The 23753-nt window shown below is 40.1% G+C and overlaps 3 protein-coding genes and 1 long non-coding RNA gene across 4 annotated transcripts in view; 2 read left to right on the top strand and 2 right to left on the bottom strand.

The window, feature by feature from the left end:
- Window positions 1-9830, top strand: part of LOC124257212 — a 113444-nt gene extending 103614 nt beyond the window's left edge. Inside the window, exons 7-10 of the mRNA XM_046691229.1 lie at window positions 438-557; window positions 8251-8273; window positions 8859-8981; window positions 9826-9830. Of these exons, the coding sequence (XP_046547185.1) occupies window positions 438-557; window positions 8251-8273; window positions 8859-8981; window positions 9826-9830 (271 nt within the window). The remainder of the gene's footprint in view (window positions 1-437; window positions 558-8250; window positions 8274-8858; window positions 8982-9825) is intronic.
- Window positions 9831-9839: 9 nt separating this feature from the next.
- LOC124257203 lies at window positions 9840-10661 on the top strand. The gene is made up of 2 exons (XR_006893201.1): window positions 9840-10524; window positions 10604-10661. It is a non-coding gene; the product is annotated as an uncharacterized LOC124257203 (long non-coding RNA).
- A 4223-nt stretch (window positions 10662-14884) lies between these two features.
- Window positions 14885-15811, bottom strand: LOC124257211 (galactoside alpha-(1,2)-fucosyltransferase 1-like). Its single transcript, XM_046691228.1, has one exon. The coding sequence runs from the start codon at window positions 15809-15811 to the stop codon at window positions 14885-14887; it is 927 nt and encodes a 308-aa protein (XP_046547184.1).
- A 6954-nt stretch (window positions 15812-22765) lies between these two features.
- LOC124257210 (protein fem-1 homolog C-like) lies at window positions 22766-23287 on the bottom strand. Its single transcript, XM_046691227.1, has one exon. It carries the CDS (start codon window positions 23285-23287, stop codon window positions 22766-22768), a length of 522 nt encoding a protein of 173 aa, XP_046547183.1.
- Window positions 23288-23753: the final 466 nt, after the last annotated feature.

Below are 23753 nucleotides of genomic sequence, written 5' to 3'. Positions count from 1 at the left end.
CGAGTGTGATGATGTCACTGAATTGCCAAGTACTTCCACAGACCAAGGATGGAAAAGGCAAGGTCTTAGTTTTGTCTGTTTGTGTATCTGTTTTCCTCCACATTATTCCGTTATTTGGCAACAGTCTGGAACTGAGGAAGTGTGGCAAACCAATGACTGAAAGCATGAACATTGTACAAAGCCCTCATGGCAAGATGACACACATTAGGCAGTGAGACTGAGTAACCCGATCCAGTGTTGCGTCCTTTTACCAAAAGCAATATAGTACCGTGGACATATTCTAATGCGAATCTCCACCGTTCATTGATATTAATACAGATCACAGTCTCTAGAGTTATAATGATAAAAGGCAATACTATGTGATGTGGAAGAATATGATTTATAGCAAACTTCTGCTTTTCTTTGTTGTCTGGATGTTTTAGTGTTTTGTCTTACAGGCTCACGGGACATCATTATGCCACTTCACAAAGTGACTCGGGAATTTACTCAGTGTCATCTGGAGGAGCACATGCTCAGGCAGATCATCAAGTGCATCTTGAATCAGAGTTGGGGAAACTGTAAGTATATAATCAATTATGAATTAGGGTTTGAAGCGTCAACCTTATCAGAAAGTATTTGTACTAAAAAGCTTCTAGTGAAGTACAAAGGGCAAGACATGTTGAGTAAACTTGTCGTAAGATTGTAAGGTGACCCAACAACAGTTACTAATGTGTATTGCGGCTTCATGTTGTCATTGCCAATGTATCCAATTACACAATATTCGCCTAAGGGCCGTTAACCACAAGACTGTTGAGTGGGACGACCTTGCCCATTTCTCCAACAATTAACGCAACAACAGGTTTGTACTAACATACGTTTACTTACATCACTCGATGTCTACTACACAAGACAGAACAGGCATGTCACAGAGTGGGAAAACGGTGTGAGGACGATTTGCCCTCACCACTCTGCTAGTATTAAAAGTGTCGTTTTAAATTGTCGGATACTGATTGCTCAGTATCACATGCCTTTATATATCAATATGATTCCTTCACAATTCAATCAGATTCAGAACACATGTTTGTCATGATCGAAAACGGCAACCCACGTGACCATGTCAGCATCTCTTTATTGATTTCCTGTCATCCCTCTATACGTCTCGTTAGTCTCGCGAGGCGTTACTTCCGTTACTAAATTTCCGGTGACAAACGAATATTCAAGAACCAGTTCTGGTGCCAAATTGCACGACCGCCAAATATCACCTTACTAGGCCGGACCAAGTGAACTACCATGCTTGGCTGTCACAGCTGGTGACAGTCGGAGTAATTGGTTCATTTTGGGACGATAAGATCGAAAATTTATTTTATTTCTTCAAGGATTATCGGTTCCTTATTGACAACCGACAACCATGAGTCAATTCGAAAACATATGAGTACCTTTCTTTAGCTATAATAATTTTTTAATAACCAGCTAGTGCAGTTTTAATCGCTGAACGTGTTTTGTTTCAGTATCGCGGACAGTGTTTGTCAGAAAATATATTTCGGGAATCAATGACATGGTAAACGTAAAATGTATTTGAGTAAACTTTATTTATTGAATTAATAAAACTATATTTTAATATTCTGCTATTCATAAAAGAGTCAAGTGTTACCAACTTTATCAAGCTGATGTTCTATTTATATTTGGCCACATTGACTCATTTCCATTTTCAATTAAAGTATGTAATTTCCAAATTAGAATATTTTTGTTTGTTTAGTTTGTTATTTATTTTCTAAATACATTTGTTATGCTGCAGTAATATTTTCAGTAACCATTCTAAATTAAAAACCATTTTTACATATCAATATTTATATTTGTTAGGATCTATTTAATAGATGTAATCAATGGAGACAATTGGCTTTATGCAATGTACACTGCATGTGTAAACTAGTTGGTAGGCTTAACATATAATTTTACTCTCTTCCACGTCTAAGGGATGGCTGTATGAAAGTTCAGGTGACAGAATGATAAAAGAAGAAATAAATTGTTTGTTGTTTTGCAAATGTGAAAGAAAATGCATTATAAATTTTTCTTTGGATAGATGATAGGGATCTGCATGTGGCAGATTGTTACTTTGTCATGCTGTAAATATATTGATGATGACATATTGAATAAATAGCAGTTCTTGTAACATTATTTTTAAAAAAATATATAAATATATGAACTTTGCCATTTTTGGTGACGTTTTTATTCACACAAGAAGTCATAGTGTCACAAATCAATCAACAGCTCGACAAAATAACCTTGATAATATGGTTACAATGATTTCGGTTACTACTGTCAGATATTCAAAACAAAAATGTGAAAACCTTCAGCCATATTGATATTCATCACGAAACAATTATTTATCAAATTATGTAAACATTATTTTAGTGGGGTGATATATAAAAACTGGTTGTTGGACAATATTAATTACACTTTATACTAGATGTCTTGGATGTTGTGAATTATGTACTATGATCTACAGTACATGCGTGTTACTTAGTTCTTGGTTATGCAGGGGTGAGGTTCTTCTGTGCTGTAAGCAAAATATGAAGCAGCACACAGCACCTTCAAGTCACAGTTGGCAAAAAGGCAAGACCATTTTTAGTAACTTATATATTCCAAATATTCTGCCAATGAGGCCAAGGTTGGTAACTGGCATTCCATATTTTCCACTATACAGCTACACCAATATGTTTTAAAATAATGGAAAAGAATAATGTGTACTGGTTATTGTGCTATGAACCAATGTTGTAATCTTACAGCAATCTAAACAAAGAATTTCATATTTCAGCAAAAGTTCCATGGCATGTAGAAATACATGCGTATGCCATTGATTAAGTTTAATTTTCATTGGTAAGCTTGTTTTCATGGAAACTGGGGTAGTAGGGTAACCCAGTGGTTAAACTGTTGACTTGTCACACTGAAGGCCTGGGTTCGATTCCCCACATGGGTGCAAAGTTGGAAGCCCATTTCTGCTCTCCCCAGCATGATGTTGCTGGAATATTGCTAAAAGCGGCTTAAAACCCAACTCTCTTTCACTTGGAAACGTTTGCTATATACACTGAAAATCTAATCTCATACATTCATCATTATATATTTAATGTCAAATCAATATCATGGCTAAAGCAGAAATCTTCCAAACCATTCAATTTGTGCTTGCTTTATCCACACTTAAAAAACAATAAACAAGTTTTAGAACTATTCTGCAATTTTATTCAAAAGACATAATTACTTATAACATATCAAACATTCTTTGCATTTGCCAGATGCTAAACTTGAAAAAAATACTGGAATATTTTCATGGTCACTCATCTAAATTCTCACAGAATTATCTGAGAGTCTCAAGATGTCACAAGAAGTTCCACAACACCATGCTGATGACAAGCATTTCCTGTTCAAGCATGTGTCCAAAGGATGATGTGTTGGGCTTTAATATGTATATAGAACACTTCAATGACTTGCTGTTTCTTCATTGGCAATGTATTGCTTGAACACCAGATGTTAAAAGAAATCTGAAGATCTGTTTCAGTATGTGTTGCTCTTGATGTCAATGGTAATTGTGGTGATCTATTCCTCCTTCTTTTCCTCTTAAAGATGTGCATATGTTGCAACTGAACAAATACATAACACATGTGAGACCAAGTATGATATACTTAAAAGATGTAAACAGTTCCTTACAGTGTTGATATCAAGATATTATTGATAAAATAAGCATGTGGATGTTATGTTTACCTGAACATGTTGCACCATAAACAAATGCTAAATGGGTTTGTAATAATCAAGCTCATATTGCAGAATACATTTGTGAGAGACACCTACTCAGAGCTATTGGCATCAATCAAAGTGTGGATATAATCATAATGGTTTACACTCTATTAAATCATTCTTTAATTCATTACATTTATTTTTTTAGAATTACACCTGGAATTCCATTGCGCATAAACTTATCTCCTGGATAATTCCAACTGCAAGATACTTTATTTATTAACAAAGTTCCCGATAAAATGTTTTATGCAAAACTTTACAAATATTGATCAAAATTTTTATATTTTTGTGAGATTCCAAAATAACTTTACATTGTTATGGATAAACTTAATTGTTATTTGCCATGATGAATTACGTAAGTTTTAATAAATGTAAAAACTGCAAAATCCAATTGTAGTGAGTGGGTGAGTTAATATTTATCGTCACATTGGCATTATTTTTCAGCTATATCGTGATGAGAACAATTTATTATTATATAGATCAATGCAATTAGAAATTAAAAGTCTGTTGTCGAAGAACAGTAAAACTGCTAGTATATCACATGTATTAAAGTAAAATTAGCACGCTATCATAAAACGATATTATTAAACAGAACAATACAATATAAACATGGGCTATAGGTTGTCAACAACTGAAGGTAGATGGGGACGGGAACTTACAGTACTTTTGCTACCTGCATGGACCCAAGCGGATTTACATCATCCCCTCAGTTGTAGCAGCGTCAGGATGTAGTTATTGTAGCGACAAGAACCACAAAGCCACTGGGGTGTGAGGCGGATGGACTTTTATTACAACGAATGTAATAAACAAAAGCTTTAGCCTGAAACATGTTAAAATGACCATAAAAGGTTATAATCAATAATTGACAGGAATCACATTACTACATAAGTGAATTAACTTATCCAAATATTTAATCAAACACACACGTACATGTATATACATAACTAATCATAACTACTGTTGCCAGCACGTTACCGTGACAACTCCACAGATATATAAATGAATAATATCATGGTAATACACATGATTTGCTGATGGACATGAATGATACACATGTATTAATTATATTGCATGGCATTGATACTATAAACATTTACAAAGATGATAGACCTGAGCTCCTGCATTTAATGCATAGGTGATACTGCTGGTGTTTACGTCATCTGCAGGATGAATAAATACCATGTGCACATGATATTTAAAACAAATGATTAAAAGAGTAATTACGGTAAAAGCTACATACAACCACATCTAACCACACATACGCACATACATCCACACACGCACTCCATTTATGGTAGCTATAATAATGCTAATAGTAATAATGCCTTAATGTGATAGGAATATGGAAAATAAGATTATTGCTAAATATTATACTTTAATGAAATATAATTAATGGTTATATGTAATGTTATAAATATATAATATAACACTTACACAACTTACTGTTCTGTGAGTCAAAACGTAACATTAACCTAACTCACTGGACTGTGAGCTAAACTTAAACTATAAAAACAGTATGATAACTCACTCTAATGCGAGTTATAACCTACACTAATAGCAATGTCATAACTCACTATACTGTGAGTTACCACCACATAAAATATTTACACATGGTAGAAAGTGGATACTGAGATTAAACATACTTTAAACTACAGCCAATATAACCATCAACTATCACACACAAAACCACAATAAATATATACACAGGACTTGAGATTACTAACCTTATATACAGGGGAAAAACACAGTCCAGATCACCATGATCTCGATCCTAGAGACAAAACCGCAACATGCGCGATGACAACCACATAAGATACTGACGAAGAGACTAGATGAAAATAGCCTTTAAATACATAATACCTTATACGCTTGGCTGAACAGATAACAATAGAACCTACACACTAGCCTGAGCAAGGGACATGCTTTAGAAGGGATTGCAGGGGAGAAAAGCATGCAGTGCAAATGAGTATTGCTGAAATAGATTACATTTAAGATTAGATTGATGTTTAGAAGGGCTAAGGGTGTGATATAAAATATTGAATATAAAATTATTGATAAAATGATTAGACTTAGGTTATTTAAAGAGATTGTTTTCTCATCATAATGACACACAACTTTAAAAGATTCACGTGTTTATTATATTTACAATTATATACAATACAAAGTTGAATCTGCCACATACTTCCCCCCACCACACAAATGACGTCTTCATTTACTTGAGTGAAGAAGGTTCACAACAAACTGCTCGAACACAACTGCTGAGGCCAAGCGCTCTACTAGGTCGGATCTATCGTCCAGTCGTTGATTGTCGTCTGGCTCATGACGTAATCCCCCGAGCGCTGCCATTCCTGTGGTCTCCTCTCACGACGTGAAGTCCTTGTTGGTGGTTAGGTCTGGTTCGGACTAGAGGCGAGTCAGGAGCTCTGGCTTCTCCTGCTAGGTCCTCTGGATTCGGCTCTGAGGTTCTGCTTCATCCTCAAGCATTTCTTCCTTGACAGATACATCCTCTGTGCTGGGATCCTCGCTAGTCCCCGGCTGATGGCCGTCACCATGATGTACATCGCTGCGCTGCCCATCTCCTCAGTCTTCAGATCGTCACCATCCAACTGGGAGATGGAATCCTCTCCCATAGATTCTGCGCTGACAACTGTGGAATCATCAGGCTCTGTAGGAAGTTCTACTAGAAGGCTTGAAATTGACCTTCTTTCGTCCTCCTCCAACACATTAGTTTCTGTTGGTTCTGTGACTGTCCTGGCTGACCTTTTTCTTGGCTTTGGTTTAGGTGGTACAGGCTTGGTCTTCTGAGAGTCGTCTGGCAAAGATCCGATGGGTAGAAGCAGGTTCCGAGGTAGGGTCCGAGACCTTCCTTCCTCTCGTTCTTTCTTCACAACAAACACCGGGATGTCCGTGTTAGGCTGAGAAACAACGATGTACGGGTCTTCTTCCCACTTATCAGAAAGTTTGTGCTTGCCATCGAAAGCTATGATCTTCACCAGAACATGCTCTACAGGCTGTAATGTAGCTCCCCCCTGACCTTGACATCATAACCAGCCTTCTGATGCTCCAGTTTAGACATTAATTTAAACGAACGTATATACTATGATTAAAAATGAGGTGAGATAACCTCTCAGGCGGACAATAAAACCACACTGTAATATATCAAATGCAATCGAACGATTCACCAATCTGCACACATGTCAACTCCACCCTTACTGTGTGTGCCATGCTTAAACTATGCCAGCCTTTAATTGAAAACAAAGATATCCATGTAACAAATAAACTTACCTAGACTCCTGAATGGGCCAGCCTGAAGACGACACTGTGACAGCCGTTTGGCAGGTATCAACGTGCTATTCATGCAGCATTGCCTTAGTGCGTTTATAGTCTGGGCATAGTTTGTGACATGACATAGTTTTCGGAGTCACACAGCGAGTGTCGAGTATGATTATCCACGGCATTCCCCATGTAACAGTGTTATCGCTATTGCCGAAAACGTTGTTTGTCATTGGAAGTACTCAACAACGTAATGTCTCGCGAAGTGCCGTGACCTACTTACAGACTCTATAGGTTCCGATTCTGTTGCCCTTGTGTTGTCACCTAAACCAACCACCACGTATAAGCTGTCACAAAGATAATAATCATTTTAAAGGTCGATATTGCTACAATTTGTTATGGTAATGGGGATTACAACATAAACTAAACTGACCCACAAAAAGTTCACATCCATTCCAGAAATTGCTTTGGGGTTATTTAAGGAAATAAACGTTTAAGTCACAAATATTGTGTACGTGCATGTGTTGCCCAAACAGACATCGCACCCAACAGAAACGTTGCCAGTGCCTTGAATCGATTGCAAAGCGAGGACGATTCAGTCTCCGTTGCCGGGTAAACGAAATGCCAACAGCACTCAGTCGTTTAATCACTGTGTTTCTGTTGATGTACTGACTCAACACTGTTGGTGCTGATGACGTCACTGCGGGCTTCAGGCTAGCTATTCTCGAAACGTTCGTAGCTCTACGAACTTCTTAAGCCCATTCTTAACACATTGGCTACGATCAAAATTAAGAATTCTTATGGCTACGAACGTTTCGAGAATAAGGGCCCAGGTTGCGCACATGGATAATGCGATAGTCATCTTTGCGGGGTCGCCATTTCTGGGACAGTTTGGCTGACTTGTTTCATAAGTCTGGTGATGGTCTGCATGGTACAACCGAACGTACCACCATTATGGCTGTTTGAAGCCCCAATCTGAGACATTCCGATGACTCGTATTCCCTCTGTTAAAGATAATCCTGGCATTTTATTTTTAAAGGTCAAGTTGGTTTTGAGGTTTTGGGGATGCCCCTTTACCTCTTAACAGCAATTTGATGTTTAACAGGCTAACACTAAAAGTCTCAACAAACATATCATGCACGTGTGATTGAACAGTTTCCTGATTGTAAGCACAAAAATTGTAACTGATCTGATTTGTGTGTATTTCAGGTTAACAGATGAAGAGGTTCGTGGTGAGTGTGGGAAGGATATTATACATTCTTTACGAGCCAACATCATCTCAGACAAGCACCCAATCGAGGATAATGACGCTATGTTTGTCGTAAGACCCGGCTAATGGGATGGGATGGACGCAGTCGTAAATTTCCGGATCCAAATTATTTCTATTACGACATAAATCCCTTGGAATATCGCTGATTGAAGTGGCATGCAATATACACACATGTATTTAAACAATGCGACGTGGTTGTTCGACTTTTTTTTAACCATTTTACCAAATTATGAAATAATTTTGATAAGATGTCAGGGAGGAATGACTGTCATCATGACTTTACAATCCATATTGTGTTAGTACATCATCATAGAACACCTATTACCAAACAAAATGGGAGATCCTCAAAGAACGAGTTAATATCTAGCGTCAAATCCGCAATATCTAGCCATATCTTCAAAGAATAGGAAAATGACCCATCAAAGTTTTGGGTCGTCGTGTAGCATATTTAAATAACCTGTAAGTCCTTCGTAAATAATGATAAAGTTGAGACTTTACTGCTTCGTTATTTGTTAACATGGAAAAAACGCCCTGTTTTACTCCACAGGTTGCGATGCTTGCCGGGGCATGAGTGAACGCAAGTATTCAATTCAAAATCATGTTGTAATCCACATGGATGGGGTAATGATGTTTCAAAGGAAAAAGAAAGCTCGTCATCAAACAGATATAAGTGAGTACAGACGAGAAAAAAGAAGTGAAATTTCAAAGAAGGCCTCTGCTTTGAGAAACTCTGGAGGAGGAGCTATATTCTGCCACCTCAGTGGGAAAAACAAAATCAACAAATGCCTCGGACAATTCGATGACATGTTCTTAAATTCTCAGATCTTTTGCCTTGATGAAGGGGAAATCTATTCTCATGAAATACAACGAGAGTGGTTTAAGGATACTGACTTTCTTGTCATTACAGTATCTCAGTGTATCTCAACGAGGGTATCTACAGCGAGTGTAGATAGTTACACTTCCAACCACAGATCTCTCGCTGCTGCTTCTCTTGCCCAAATAAAAACATTACTGTTCGTTAAACGCGATGTAGGTCACAGACCCCCGGTTGTCAGAGGATTGGGGAATCTTCAGACAGGAGTAGATATTAAGCTGAAAAGTTTAAGGCCCCAAGAACACCTCACGACCAAAGCCAATATTTTTGAATCTTTGTACCGTTGTCGCTTACATAAGTTTATTTCAGCATTTTCCAAAAACCCATCTGGTGGGTCTTTATACATTGGAGTTCTTGACGATGAAATCTGCCCAATCATGGAGGGTGTTCACATTACGTCAAAGGATCACAAAGCCTTTACAGAAGCGCTGAGTCACTTTGTTCGACTAAACCTGATGATCATACCAAACATTCACACTCACGAATCATATGACCTGGCAGGCCTTGTGGATGTTACTTTTCATCAAGTCAGTGAAGACAAAAGCGTGATTGAATTCTCAGTCAGGCCAGTAAATGGATGTGTGTTCACAAATACAAGTGGACCGTCTGCTTACAAAATAGATGAAGGTTGTGTGCGTAGGATGACATGTCAGGAATGGATGCAGAAGGTTCAGCCTGCAGAGTAGAGACCAAATGATGAAGGTGCATGATGGGGGAATGTCATAAAGGAAATCAGCAAGGTCTATAGTATAATGTTCATGGAGAAGTCTTTGAGAAAGTTTTGTGTGGACGAAACTGAACTGTTAAAGGGACTTGGGGTCTTGTGAAGACAGGAAACACAGGAAACACCCTAGTGAGTTTCTATACTGACTTTGTCGTCCATAAACATTCTCGTTCAAACTCTGGATGCCAACAACGCATGGTCCTATCAACGTTCAAAGTCCATTCACTGTGGTTTGAACGTACCGTTACAAAATTTGTGTGTCATTTGGAACAAAATAAGCAACAAACCATTAGCCTCACTGATTATATCATTTCTAATTAAGTATTGATTCATTAGCTCATAAGCAAGGAAATATGTGTTCTGAAATATTTTCATGGGGAACATGTACACAGACAGCACCTTGAGACTAAAGTATTCATCTTAAATGCAAGTGTAAGAACTTCATGGAAAGGCCATGACCCCTGTGAACATTTAGTGACAGGTTGCATTTTGTATATTTGTACACTGTATTGTATAGTTTTATAATCGCGATACAGATAGGTACAATTGTGGTTTCATGCAACCAAAAGTTTTTTCTGAATACACAGCTGTCTGCCTGTATAATTGTGGTTTGAGGTATATAGGGACATATTATTTATATTGATTTGTGTATCCTTATTTGTTTTATCCCGGGCTGGTATAATTGTGGTTTGAGCTATATAGGGACATATTATTTATATTGATTTGTGTATCCTTATTTGTTGTATCCCGGGCTGGTATAATTGTGGTTTGAACTATATAGGGACATATGATATATATTGATTTGTGTATCCTTATTTGTTGTCTCAAATGAGCTTCACGATCACTAAAGTATTTTGTCAGAAATTATTACTCAAAACTGTATGCCAGTAGTTAACTGGCTGGCTGGCTGTTTGAATCTGGGCGGTGGGGTAGCTTTGTTGTTAACGCATTCGCTCGGCACGCCAGAGTACTGGGTTTGATTCCCAGCATAGGATGATGTGTGAGGCCCATTTCTCATATCCTCAGCCGTGATATTGTTGGTATAGGACTAAAGCCGGGTTAAAACCACATCCTCCACGTTATCACTCTGCTACTGTAGAGTTCATTCATCTAGGCAAGCTGTATAACACTACTCTGGTAGCATTCCGCTTTAAATGTAAATGTGAGATGATTGATGATGATGATGATGATATCATTCCGGTTTAAAATGTAAATGTGAGATGATGATGGTGATATCGCTCCGGTTTTAAATGTAAATGTGAGATGATGATGATGATGATGATGATGATGATGATGATGATGATGATGATGATATCATTCTGGTTTTAAATGTAAATGTGAAATGATTGATGATGATGATGATGATATAATTCCGGTTTTAAATATAAATGTGAGATGATTGGGCTGTTGAATATAATAGGATTGTGTTCGTGTCCAGTCGACTCTGTAGTGTGTGTCTGTTTTGTTGGGTCGTTTTGTTTCTTTGTTATACAGGTGATACTTTAATGTTCTATAACTTGTTTGTAGTTCCGTTATCGCCCTGTCTATATTTTAAGATGTATGGTACGTTATTAGGTTTTGAGTGTTTATTACAGAAGACTTTTCAGTGTAGAAATTGATTTTGTAGGTTACTTTGCCACTTTTGGGAGGTGTTTTTCTTTTGATATGCTTTTGATTTCATTTGAGATAATGGTATGTTTATGCTAACTTCTCGGGGTTTCTGCTTTTGGCGTGTTTAGGCGTGTTTATCTAATTAAAGACATATTTGTGGTTGGGCCCTTAGTGCCCACTTGTCCCTGTCTAACCAAGACGAGGTAAACCCTTCCACAGAGCTAGTTAACTCCAAGGTGATAAGTGGCCACAACCGACTTAACTGTTTGCCCATGCATCTGGGTCCCGATTGATTTTCGTAACATTACGACCTGTCGTAACTCATAGTTTATCATAGTCTTACGAATGTCGTAATGCTACCAAGGTTTTGTAGATGGTGAACCTGATCTATTGTCTTGTCGCCTGTCTTTAGTTACATTTAGCTGCTAATAATAAAAGGAAAAAGCCTTGTTGTCTTGCATTATTTTTGTTCATATTTAATGATTCTCTGATCTCCAGGACCTGTGAAGGTACGGGTTAGAAATGGTCTTCAGTAACCCATGCTTGTCGTAAGAGGCGACAAAACGGGATCGGGTGGTCAGGCTCACTGACTGAGTTCACTCTTGTCATCGTATCCCAATTGCGTAGATCGATGTTCATGCTGTTGATCCCTGGATTGTCTGGTCCAGACTCGATTATTTACAGACCGCTGCCATATAGCTGGAATATTGCTGAGTGCGGCATAAAACTAAACTCACTCACTGAGATCTCCAGCGGGTGGTGGGCTAGTCCAGGGATTAAAGCGTTCGCACGTCACGCTGAAGCCCCCTACATAGACATAGTGTGTGAATCCCATTTCTGGTTTCCTCCACTGTCAGATTGCTGGAATATTGTGAAAAGCGTCGTGAAACTAAACTCACCCACTCTAAAGACTTTAGTTCAGCTTGTTGACATCAGAGAGCGCGAAAATGACGAAGGAGGGACGTTTTGGACTATAGAGAACACTACATTGCTTTCAGAGAGAAGTGTTGGACAAGGAGAAAACGTCAGTAGCTCTAGTAAGTACATATCCCTTTTGACCCGGGTTGGAATTGGTCTTCAGCCACCCATACTTGTCGTAAGAGGCGATTAGTTGTTGCGTTGTGTTGTATCTCCGAGCTGAGAAGTCGGTTAATCTGCTGATCAGCTGCCGTGTTGAATATCATTGACAAAACGTTCACTTTAGCGATACATACATGTGTACAATTGAATGAGTGAGTTAATATTTAACGTCACATCGGCAATATTGCAGCCATATCGTGACTAGAACATATTTGACATTGAAATGGAATATATGTAAATTATAAAAACCTGTCGACGAAGGACAGTAAAAGAACTAGAATATCACAATTAAAATTAAAACTAGCGTGGAAAGTTAAAATTAATAGCACTATTTGGACAATACAATATAAAAACAGGCTATAGATCTGAAGGTAAATCACCATACCAGGGACTATGGGGACTTACAGTCCCTTTGCTACCTGCATGGATCCTAGTTGGATTTACACCATCCCTTCAGCTGCTGGCGATTGGCAGAAATGTTAGCCACAATTAAAATATGAATACTACGTTTAAAAATCCTGATAAGCTTTAAGTGATTTTGAAAATTGGGGGACTTACGTACCCTCTCAGGAGGACCATAATATTACAATACTTCAACCCCCCTTGAGGGTACAGCCACTAACAAGGGTTGCTATGGATTTCTTGCAACACCATAATGTTGACTTACTGCCTTGGCCTGCAAATTCACTGGATCTCTCCCCGATAGAGCATGTTTGGGACGAGATGGATCGATGTCTACGCCGTCTTCCTCATCCGCCAGACAACGTCCCTGACCTTCAACAGAACTTGAGAGAATCTGGCGTGACATTCCGCAAGCCTTCCTTGTTTGATAGGCTCTCTGCGTCGTCGATGCACTGCTGTTCTCAATGCCGATGGTGGCCATACCCGTTATTGAGCTTGTGATATGGTCGTTTAACCCCTGTCCCGCTTGTGGACTCGTGACGTCATTGTGATTGACTTTCAATTGAAATTCTCCCGACTTGTTATGGTCTGATGATCCCTCCATTAAAGTTTATATGTACCTTTGACATTGTTATCGTACTTATCAACTGGGATAATATTTTGACAATGCACAGTTTCTTTATGTGGCTAGTATATTATCATATGGGGCTTTTGTCTGTGGGGCTTCGGTCCTGTGGGGATTTTGGCATGCAATCTTTAAGCCGGATCGGTAAACTGCAGTGTATATACAGCAATTATGAAATGTATACCCCGACGTGCTTGGCGCCTTCTCACCACGTGAACATACGTCCCATAGCTTTTGAGAAATTGTGTGAAGTAGGTACTTTATATGCGTATTAAAGTATGCCAAATATGATCGCCAGTTTGAACTAAACTTGACAAAGCTGAATTTTGATTCAAGTTGGTGCTTAGATACTAATGCTCATGAGTATATAGTAAAGACATCCATCTATATATCTTAGACGGACTCCAGCTTCAAAATTACTCTCGTAGTTCACACGTGACGATCCGGGTTAGAATTGGCCTTCTGCAAACGGTATTCGGAAAAAAAGAAAAGGAAAAAAAGAAATTATTTTTGCTAGGAAAAAATGAAAAATGAAAAAATACTTTTTCCATACTTTATTACGTGTGTATCTCATACTACATGATAATAAGCAAACTTTAGTAACAGATGATGGTTTTAAATGTTAGCTAATCCCTTGTTAGTGGTACCCACAATGAGAAGCCAGTGAGAAGCCAATGAGAAGCCAAGGTAACTCATTAGCTATTCAGCTACTCACCAATTACTTAAAAGTCTTATAATGTCTTGATTAACTGGTACATGTTGATACAAGAAACAGGTTCCCTTGTACAATACCTAACATCAAAGACCCCAATCCAAGCTGGATACTCATGGTAATACCACTTCTTATACTCGTTAGACAAAATGTTGGTGAGTTTTTTTTGCCAATTATACTCACAACTTCATAAAAATATGTTACCTACACCAATTTCCCCCATTTTTTTTCTTTTTGTCCTTTTTCTTTTTTTCCCTTACTTTTTTCTGCTTTCTTTTTTCCTTTTTCTGTTTTTCCTACATCTGCAATCTATGCTTGTCGTTAGAGGTGACTATAAGGATCGGGTGGTCAGGCTCGCTGACCTGGTTGACAGACGTAATCGTATCCCAACTGCATAAATCGATGCTCATGATGTTGATCACTAGATTGTCTGGTCATGACTTTGTTATTTACAGACGGCACCATATAGCTGGAGTATTGCTGAGAGCACCGTTAAACAACAAACAAAAACAAACAACCCAGTTCAAGTTACCATTATTGTTTACTTATCCGCCCATAGGAATCCAATGCGGCATAAAATAATCTTCTTTCACGAACTGACTTTCCAGCCTCCCTCCGGGTTTGGGATAATCTTTATAGTACACCGTGTGCCCATTTATCAGCCATGCCGCCCACCATCCAAACGTCCCAACCGTCATTATCATATGATCAGACAAAACCAGAGTCCCGAAGTCCACGAACGGGTTCGTGGTGGTCATCAAGATCATATCTTCAGAGTCCAGATTCCGCCGGCACCAGTCCTTATCATCCGTGGCTATCAAGAACACTGGATTACGAAACCTCTCCCTCATATGTTGAACAGCTTTGTATATGTACGAAACTGGGGCTTCGGTATAACCGTGTTCGTTTTGTGCCGTCATATCAGTCCGACGTACATGCAGTCCTATCACTGTGCGATTCTTGAACGGGGATGTGTAAAGATGAAATATCTTTCTCCGTAGCATTTCATATAGATCTGAAAAACTGAACTCTTTAATAATTTGTTCTCTAAACGGTTCAAAATACTTCCAGGATTGGAGAAAGTGCCCCATGACATAATTTCCAGCTGGCAGATTTTCGAATTCAGGCGAATAGCCGGCATATTTTCTTTCAGAAATGTGAAGCCAATATTTCGTATCCCAATTTTCAACGAAAGACAGATTGAACACTGTGTTTAAGGTATTATCCGGGTTGATAAACGGCCTCTTCCCGTTACGGAAAGCTATACCGAGCAGAGAAGCATACTCAAACATGAGATTACCCAAGCGCCCAAAGGATTCAACCGTCAGCATGTCGCCATTCGGATCTCTTGTCCGCCATCTTGAAAAAGTACTGTCCACAAAACTGTCATTTACAGATATGTTGTTTTCTGGTACGTTAATCCCAGTCTCGGATGAAACCAACTTTGGAGGAATTGCCAATTGTGTATTCATCTTTGACCGAAAACCCATAGGTTGAACATTAGTCTCCTTCGAAATAGTATGGTATGCAAAGATTAAAAATATGGTAGTCAACAGAAGAGTTGCTACCATTCGCATATAGTTCATGGCGTTGGATTTTATTGTTTCTAGGTGCACGTTCATTAAGCTGTTTCATGTAACAATATACACATCATCTGGCTTTACACTAAAGGGGTCAGTGCTGATCAATTTTCTTCAACGGAATTCCGCAGAAGAGCTGACTGAAACAGATAAAGTAATCATTAGGCGTTGAGTGAGTTTAGCTTTGCGCCGCCTTTAGCACAATTCCGGTAATATCGTGGCGGGGGACATCAGGAATGGGCTTCACACATTGTACCCATGTGGAGAATCGATCCCCGGGTCTTCTGAACGAGTGAACGCTTTAACCACTAGGTTCCCCGCCGCCCCGAAATAACCATTAAACACATTGGAAGTGATTCTGTGTCCTAACAAAGCATTTTTTATACGTTTGTTTCCATTTCCCTTCTACAATAGACCAAGTCCATTCCCTACGTCTTCCTCACTGGCTGGTGTGTGTGTGTGTGTGTGTGTGTGTGTGTGTGTGTGTGTGTGTGTGTGTGTGTGTGTGTGTGTGTGTGTGTGTGTGTGTGTGTGTGTGTGTGTGTGTGTGTGTGTGTGTGTGTGTGTGTGTTAGCCTAGTGGAAAGCCCGGGTTCGATTCCCGACATACAATGTGTGAAGCCCATTTCTGGTGTATGCGAAGCGGCGTAAAAGCATACTCACTCACTCACTCACTCACTCAAAACCCACCCACCCACTCTCCTACTTTGTCAATGAATTAGCAATGCAAATTGTAAATAATTGCTCTACACAGTAACTAAAAAGCGCAAACTTTACAGATAAACAAATATGCTCTGTGAAACGGCATATGGCTGAGTGTGAAAGGATTTTGAGCGAGTTAACGATCTTAATTTCCGATTCAAGGACATCAGCTTTAAAACCATGCTTGTCGTTGAAGGCGACTTGGTCAGGTCGTGTAGTCAGGAACGGTTTCTTGGCTGAAGGCATCCCAGTTGCGTCTACGTGATCTCAGTCACTGGATTATGTGATCGACAATCGATTTTTTACAGCCAATCGTGATACAGTAAAAACTCCACATCAGACCTATAAGCTGTGTTCCAGGAACAAAACATTATCTCAACGCCATGTTAATAGATTCGACACAATTTCGACATAAACGTAGATTTTCGGGCGACTTATTTGTCTGTTGCTACAATGTCAAACGGAAATTTCGTTAAGTTTATGGTAACACATGTTATATTTGGGATTGCATTTTCTCAATAAAGTACAGATTCTGGTACTTTCATTGGGCATTGTTGTATGTAATGGTAATAGTCCGCTAATATGGCGCTCATATCCATGCACGTTGTCTGCCCACGGCGCTACGTACATTACTTTATTACCCACGTGGTCAACGTATGGGTAGTTGCATACTAATCTCGTACGTCACACGGGTGTCGTATCACGTTGACCTTTGTCCTAACGACTTGACCTAAGCTTCTAACGATTTGATTGGATAACCGATGACCTCTCAATTAGGTCACATTCTGACGTAACTATTCTTTCATTCATAACAAACACGTGATGAATTCATTCTACAACTTAAATGCATTGTGGGAAAGTAAACATTGCGAACGTTGCCGTGTCGCTGTTTAATTGTGAGTCGAACTGAGACATTATATCCGTCGAAAAACGTAAAGGCAATGTTTCCACCAGTGATGTTAGCCGAATGAAGCAACTGCAAACCAAGAAACGGGGTGCTACGGAGTAGTTTACTGTAGGAGGCTGTACGAGGCGATGACAACTGACATGCATCGTGACGTCGGTTACCAGGGCAGTGACGTCATTACAGTGTGACGTCATGCAGCTATTGTACTACAGTACAAAACTCTTCCGCAACCTCTTTATGAAACTGGTTTCGGTTTGAAACCATCAAAATATCAAAAATAAGCTATTTTGTCAATTTAATGCATGTAAGACGTAGGTAATAAATAAAATACCACACTCGGTATCATTACATACGAATTATACGAAACTCGTGATACCATAGGAAGGACACTCGTTTCGTATTATTCGTATGTAATGAGACCTCGTGTTTTATTCTCTATATCCCCGGTCATAAGACACATATTTTAGTACTTGTGTTGGGATGAGTCCCATCTCGGATTCCAACTCACCCCTTTAGATTCAGGCACATAATTGCCAGCATAAATGGAGCTCAGTAGTGCATTGGTAAGGCGTCTGCCTATCACGCTGAAGGCCCGGGTTCGATCCCCGGTTGAGGCACCTATAGGTTCAGGTTCCGAGGTGGGCACATCTGCGAAGTATGCTTGGACAAGATACTTAGATCCACATTGTCTCAGTTCACCCAGCTGTAAAATGGGTACCTGTGAGGATGTGCTGGCAATGTGAGTGTTTAGTTCATTGTGCCTAACAGGCAGCATGGCTGTATGATCCCCAGGGAGTTGAAAAAAGTATCGGAAAGTACGATAGTGTCCTATAGTAATGTACGTGGCGCCGTGAGCAAGGAATGTGCCTGAATATGAGCGTCATAAAAGCGGACTAATACTATTACATACAAAGTCAGCCCTCTAGCCCACTCTGCCAGCACGACTACTACAAACAATGTTGGACAACTGGAAGTCTAGATCACAGACTTTGTGTACCCCTCTTACAAGTGGAAATTATGAATACACAATGCCAAACAAAAGTACCAGAATCTGTACTTAATTGAGAAAGTGTAATCTCAAATATAACATGCGTTACATTTGACCACTTTCTAAATGACATTGTGTATTCTTGCTTAGGATACATTAAAAAAAGACGCATGTGAAAAATATAACGTCAATGCCAGACAATAACCAGTCTCGGTTATCATCCGAAACAGATCCAATAGGGCGCTCGGGTGTGCCTCTGCATGAACGGATTGGTAATGACAGCGGGTGTCATCCAAAGAGGTTAGCATGTTCTGTTATATCGAAAACAATGACTGCTCACAAAATTTGCATCAAAAAGGTAAGTGTGTCGGTCTTTGTTATCATCATGATCCTTGAGATAAGCGTACAGCTTCGGAAACACGTGCACAATTATGCATGTAAGTCACAAAAAATTACTTAAGTCGTTTTGTATTTTTAAAACAATCCTCTAAATATCTGCTATGTATTTTCTTTTGTAACTAAGATTTTTAGACTCACTAAAAACATTCTCTCATGAATGTATAATAACTTTGGGATGCTTTTTCAGCAGTTAATTCATACGTGTATTGTCAAAGTAACCCCTCCCACTCACTCACTCTATCTATCTATCTAAATATGGATAGATCAATCTACCTATATAACTCTCGCTCGCTCTCTCACTCTCACTAAAGTAACACAAACCCTCCCCCCTCTCTCGCTCTCTCTCTCTCTCTCTCACTCTTTGTCTCTCTCTCTCTCACTCACACACAAACACAAAAATAAAACACAAGCACCCCCACCCCCTCTAAAATAGCAAGTGGTTGGTCCTTAGCACCAGGAACGTGTATAATGATACTCACAGTGTCTACAGTCCATGTCCAACCGTTGCCAAGGTACAGTGACTCACTGAAACTTATGAGCCTGCTATGTACCCATGCTCCGGCAGATGACAAAGACGCAGCTCTGACATACACGCAGCTGTCGATGATGCTGTCACGATGTTCACGCAGCTGTTGATGCTGTGATGGTAGAAGTGCCTTTAGTTTAGAGTTATGGATTTATAGTCTAGTAACGTGTATTAAGTTTCATCACCTGGATGTGCCCGTGTCAAACTACATAGTCTGTGAAGGCCTTGGACACTTGAATCCACATGCTGGTCCATAGACTAACCTCTGAATATATATTTGGATATAAAAAATAATTCATTTTAAATTGAAACTGAGCCCCAGTGAGATGAGAAATTCTGCCAAGTCTGAACCTGAGGAAAATCTAGACTCGCTTCATTTAGGTGAGGTGAGGTGAAATTTGGTTTAACGTCGTGCTTGAGAATATTTCGCTCATATGACGACGTGCATGTGTGTATGTGTATGTGCGGCTGCTTGTACTAGCCCAGACTGAAGCTGGTTTTATACTGCTAGCCCACTGAGATACCATGCCGCAGTGAAGAATGAATACCCCACTCACACACATTATACTGACTCCGAGCCGACCAGTCCTTGTTGTACCCATTAATGCCGAGCGCCAGGCAGGGACCAACAAGTACCCTATTTTAACGTCTTTTGGTATGACTCGGTCGGGGATCGAACTCGCGACCTTCCGCTCTCCGGGCGGACGCTCTAACCACTACACCACGGAGGCGGTCGCTTCATTTAGGGCTTTAGCATGGCAGATAGGGCTATGAAAATAATGCGGTTCAGGAATTGACTAACTGGTTAACATTGTTTTATAATATGTACTTCCCATCAAAGGTTTAGAGTCACTAGAGTAAATATAGCCACTTACCTCAGGCAGGTGTTCTAAACTATATGTTGCAAAATATTCCATACTGTTTAAAGGCACTGTTTACACTTGAACTGATGTATTGTAAAACAAATTCGTGCAGTTCAAAAGATTAATGTCTTGAGTTTAAGAAATGATAAAACTCGGTGAAAATTGGCGAATTCTTAACAAAACTTAACACTAAAACGCAGCTGTTCACATGCATGATATTCGCACATGCTTTCAGCAATTTGATGATTGATCATCGTGCAATTTATCTGCATAAGGTTTGCAGTTGGTTACTCCAAGTTAGTGGAGAAATTCATCTTCGATGTAAACATGCATTTATACATAACATATAGTGGGTGTTTTCAGTGAGTCCAAACCTCAAAGGGGGAGTACAGAACAAACGTTATGGATAACAACTTCATTTATTCGTGAGTGTGAGTGCAACGTTTCGATACAGATTCTTGTACCGTTGTCAAGCAGATTCTTGTACCGTTGTCAAGCAGGAATCTGTATCGAACCGTCGCACTCACGAATAAAAAAAGTTGTTGTCCATAAAGTTTGTTCTATATTGTACTTCCCAACTTCTAGAATGCCACTCAAAGAAATTGTTGTTTTTAAATATTTGTATTCGAATATATAAATATATTATTACAGGGAAGAGACCCAGGCCAAGGTATCAGGGGTCTATGAAATAGTGAGTGAGTTTAGTTTTACGCCGCACTCAGCAATATTCCAGCTATATGGCGGCTCTCTGTAAATAATAGAGTCTGGACAAGACAATACAGTGAGCATCATGCGCATCCATCTACGCAATTAGGATACGATGACATGTGTTAACCAAGTCAGCGAGCTTGACCACCGATCCCGTTAGTCGCCTCTTACGACAAGCATGGGTTACTGAAGACCAATTCTAACCCGGACCTTCATGGGGAGACAAGCATGGGTTACTGAAGACCAATTCAAACCCGGACCTTCACGGGGAGACAAGCATGGGTTACTGAAGACCAATTCAAACCCGGACCTTCACGGGGAGACAAGCATTGGTTACTGAAGACCAATTCTAACCCGGACCTTCATGGATAGACAAGCATGGGTTACTGAAGATAAATTCTAACCCGGATCTTCACGGGGAGACAAGCATGGGTTACTGAAGACCAATTCTAACCCCGATCTTCACGGGGAGACAACCATGGGCTACTGAAGATCAATTCTAACCCGGACCTTCACGGGTGCTCACACTAAGCACCAGTACAGCTCACTGTTTGGATGTATGTTCGCAAATGTAAGAAGATTATGTTTCTAGAAATAAAAATATGATGAAACAGCTGAGAGGCGTAGTTTCTTTTGTCCCTCAGTTTTGTTCAGCGGTAGTTAGAGTGAGGTCCCCAGCTAACAGGCGGTCATATGGATTGGGCTGCTTGCCGTGGCTGATATCTGCCTTTGAACTGTTTAACCCATTCAGGATTATGAACAACAGATGATACATCGCTGCGAGCTGGTTTAAACAGCAATGAAACAAACAACATGACCTTGAATTTGTAAACACCAATGTGAGTGAGTGAGTATGGTTTTACGCCACTATTAGCAATATTCCAGCAATAGCACTCCGGGGGACACCAGAAATGTGTTTCACACATTGTACCCATGTGGGGAATCGAACACAAGTCTTCGTCGAGACGAGCGTTAACCACTAGGCCACCCCACCGCATTGTAAATAAATCCTTCATTCATGTGTGTGCCTCTTCGCCATCACGGTCGTCATCGTCAACGTCAAGACTGAAGTTCTGAACATGACTCAGTTTAATCAAATCCTTCAGTGTAACATCCACGGGGATGGTCTCTATCACAAAAGGCAATCTTGGTCCAAGTAAAGTTCTGATCTTGAAACAGCAAAGCTCCAACAAAGACCTTGGTTCCGAAAATCTCTCTCTAATTAATCCCACCATCCCTTCCAGGTCTTCATCTAACCAATACAGATCCCTCTCAACAAACGAGTCTTTTGCTATGACGTCATATCCGGCTTCTATGAGGGTTTGAAGAGCAAGAAACTGTCCGCGAGCAATCAAATTATCAACGAAAGGTTTCTCCATATGATTTGTGTACAGCAAATCCAAAGAGGCATTTCTCTCAATCGCCAGATAATACACGATATCAACTTTACCATATAAGGATGCAGTGAAAAGAGGGGTTGCACCAGACGTATTGCGCATGTTCAGATCAGCACCACGTGAGCAGACGAGACGAATGAGGTTGAGGAAATCTTCGGGATGTCTGTAATCGGGATAGCGTATGTCTTCTTCAGAAGAAAAAGCATCACGCCCAGGGAAATCAAGGACGAGGAGAAAAAGAGGACTTCTTCCATATTTGTCACGTGCATTGACGTCAGCACCACGTGACAGAAGAACGTCACACATGTCCATTTGACGAGGTCCTGGCGCCTTGACCGCAACATGGAGAAGTGAAAACTAGTCAAGCGACGAATGAGGCATGTTCACGGACGCTCCCGCCTTGACAAGATAGTCCACGACGTCAACACGACCTCCGCGCACTGCAGCGTACAGTATAGTCTCGTTGTTGTTGTCACGTGATTCTACATCGACGTGATAGACTTCAACCAGCGTTCTGACCGCGTCCAGATGTCCACTGGCGCAGACTTCACGTATAGGCCATGGGCTGGAGGTGCTCAAGTTCAGGTAAAAGGCCTGGTGCCCCATGTCAAGGAGGGCGGTCATGATCTGGACATGGCCCGACCTGGCTGCCATACAAACTGGTGACGTCAGAGATCCGATATGCGATCGCTGGGCGACTGTCAGTTTACCTTGTTCCAGCTGAACCTTTTCAAACAGCTGAATTGTGATTTTCATGCGACGAATGTATTGGAGAACCTTTTCAACATCGCCCTTGTGAATCAGCTCGTTGAGTCTTTTCCAGTTGTTGAGGTATGATGAGCTGATTGGCGATCCGAAAAAGGATAGGAAGGTAGCCATCTTGTATCGGTAACGGGAGGTGTGTCCAGCTGGTGCCTCCGTAAGGCGATAGCATTATCTGATATTATCTGTTTGCGTATCACCTGATGTCACCTGAGCTAAAGTAGGTAGTGTTTGGCCTTGACAGTCTGGGTTGATGGTAGTGGGAGTAGTGAACTTTGTGTGCGTATGTGTGTGTGTATGTTTTATATCATTATTATACTTTTCAGTACCGAAATATGTCTTATCTGTGTTTTGAACAAAGAAGTGTACATATATACATACAAATGACGTGTTGTTTTTTTCCAGTACGACCCGTGAAGGTCCGGGTTAGAATGAACCTTCAGTAACCCATGCTTGTCGTAAGAGGCGACAAAAGGGATCGGGTGGTCATTCTCGCTGGCTTGGTTGACACATGTCATCTGTTCCCAATTGTGCAGATCGATGGTCACGCTGTTGATCACTGGATTGTCTGGTCCTGACTCGA

This window comes from Haliotis rubra, unplaced genomic scaffold, assembly GCF_003918875.1.
Source record: "Haliotis rubra isolate DU_JTF1 unplaced genomic scaffold, ASM391887v1 Scf651, whole genome shotgun sequence".
In the NCBI taxonomy this organism is placed as follows: domain Eukaryota; kingdom Metazoa; phylum Mollusca; class Gastropoda; order Lepetellida; family Haliotidae; genus Haliotis; species Haliotis rubra.
This window is presented reverse-complemented; position numbering and strand designations above follow the sequence as displayed.

What these genes read in the sequence shown, in the direction of transcription:
- LOC124257211 (XM_046691228.1), bottom strand. Translation starts at nt 15,811, where the DNA reads ATGAATACACAATTGGCAATTCCTCCAAAGTTGGTTTCATCCGAGACT.
- LOC124257210 (XM_046691227.1), bottom strand. Translation starts at nt 23,287, where the DNA reads ATGGCTACCTTCCTATCCTTTTTCGGATCGCCAATCAGCTCATCATAC.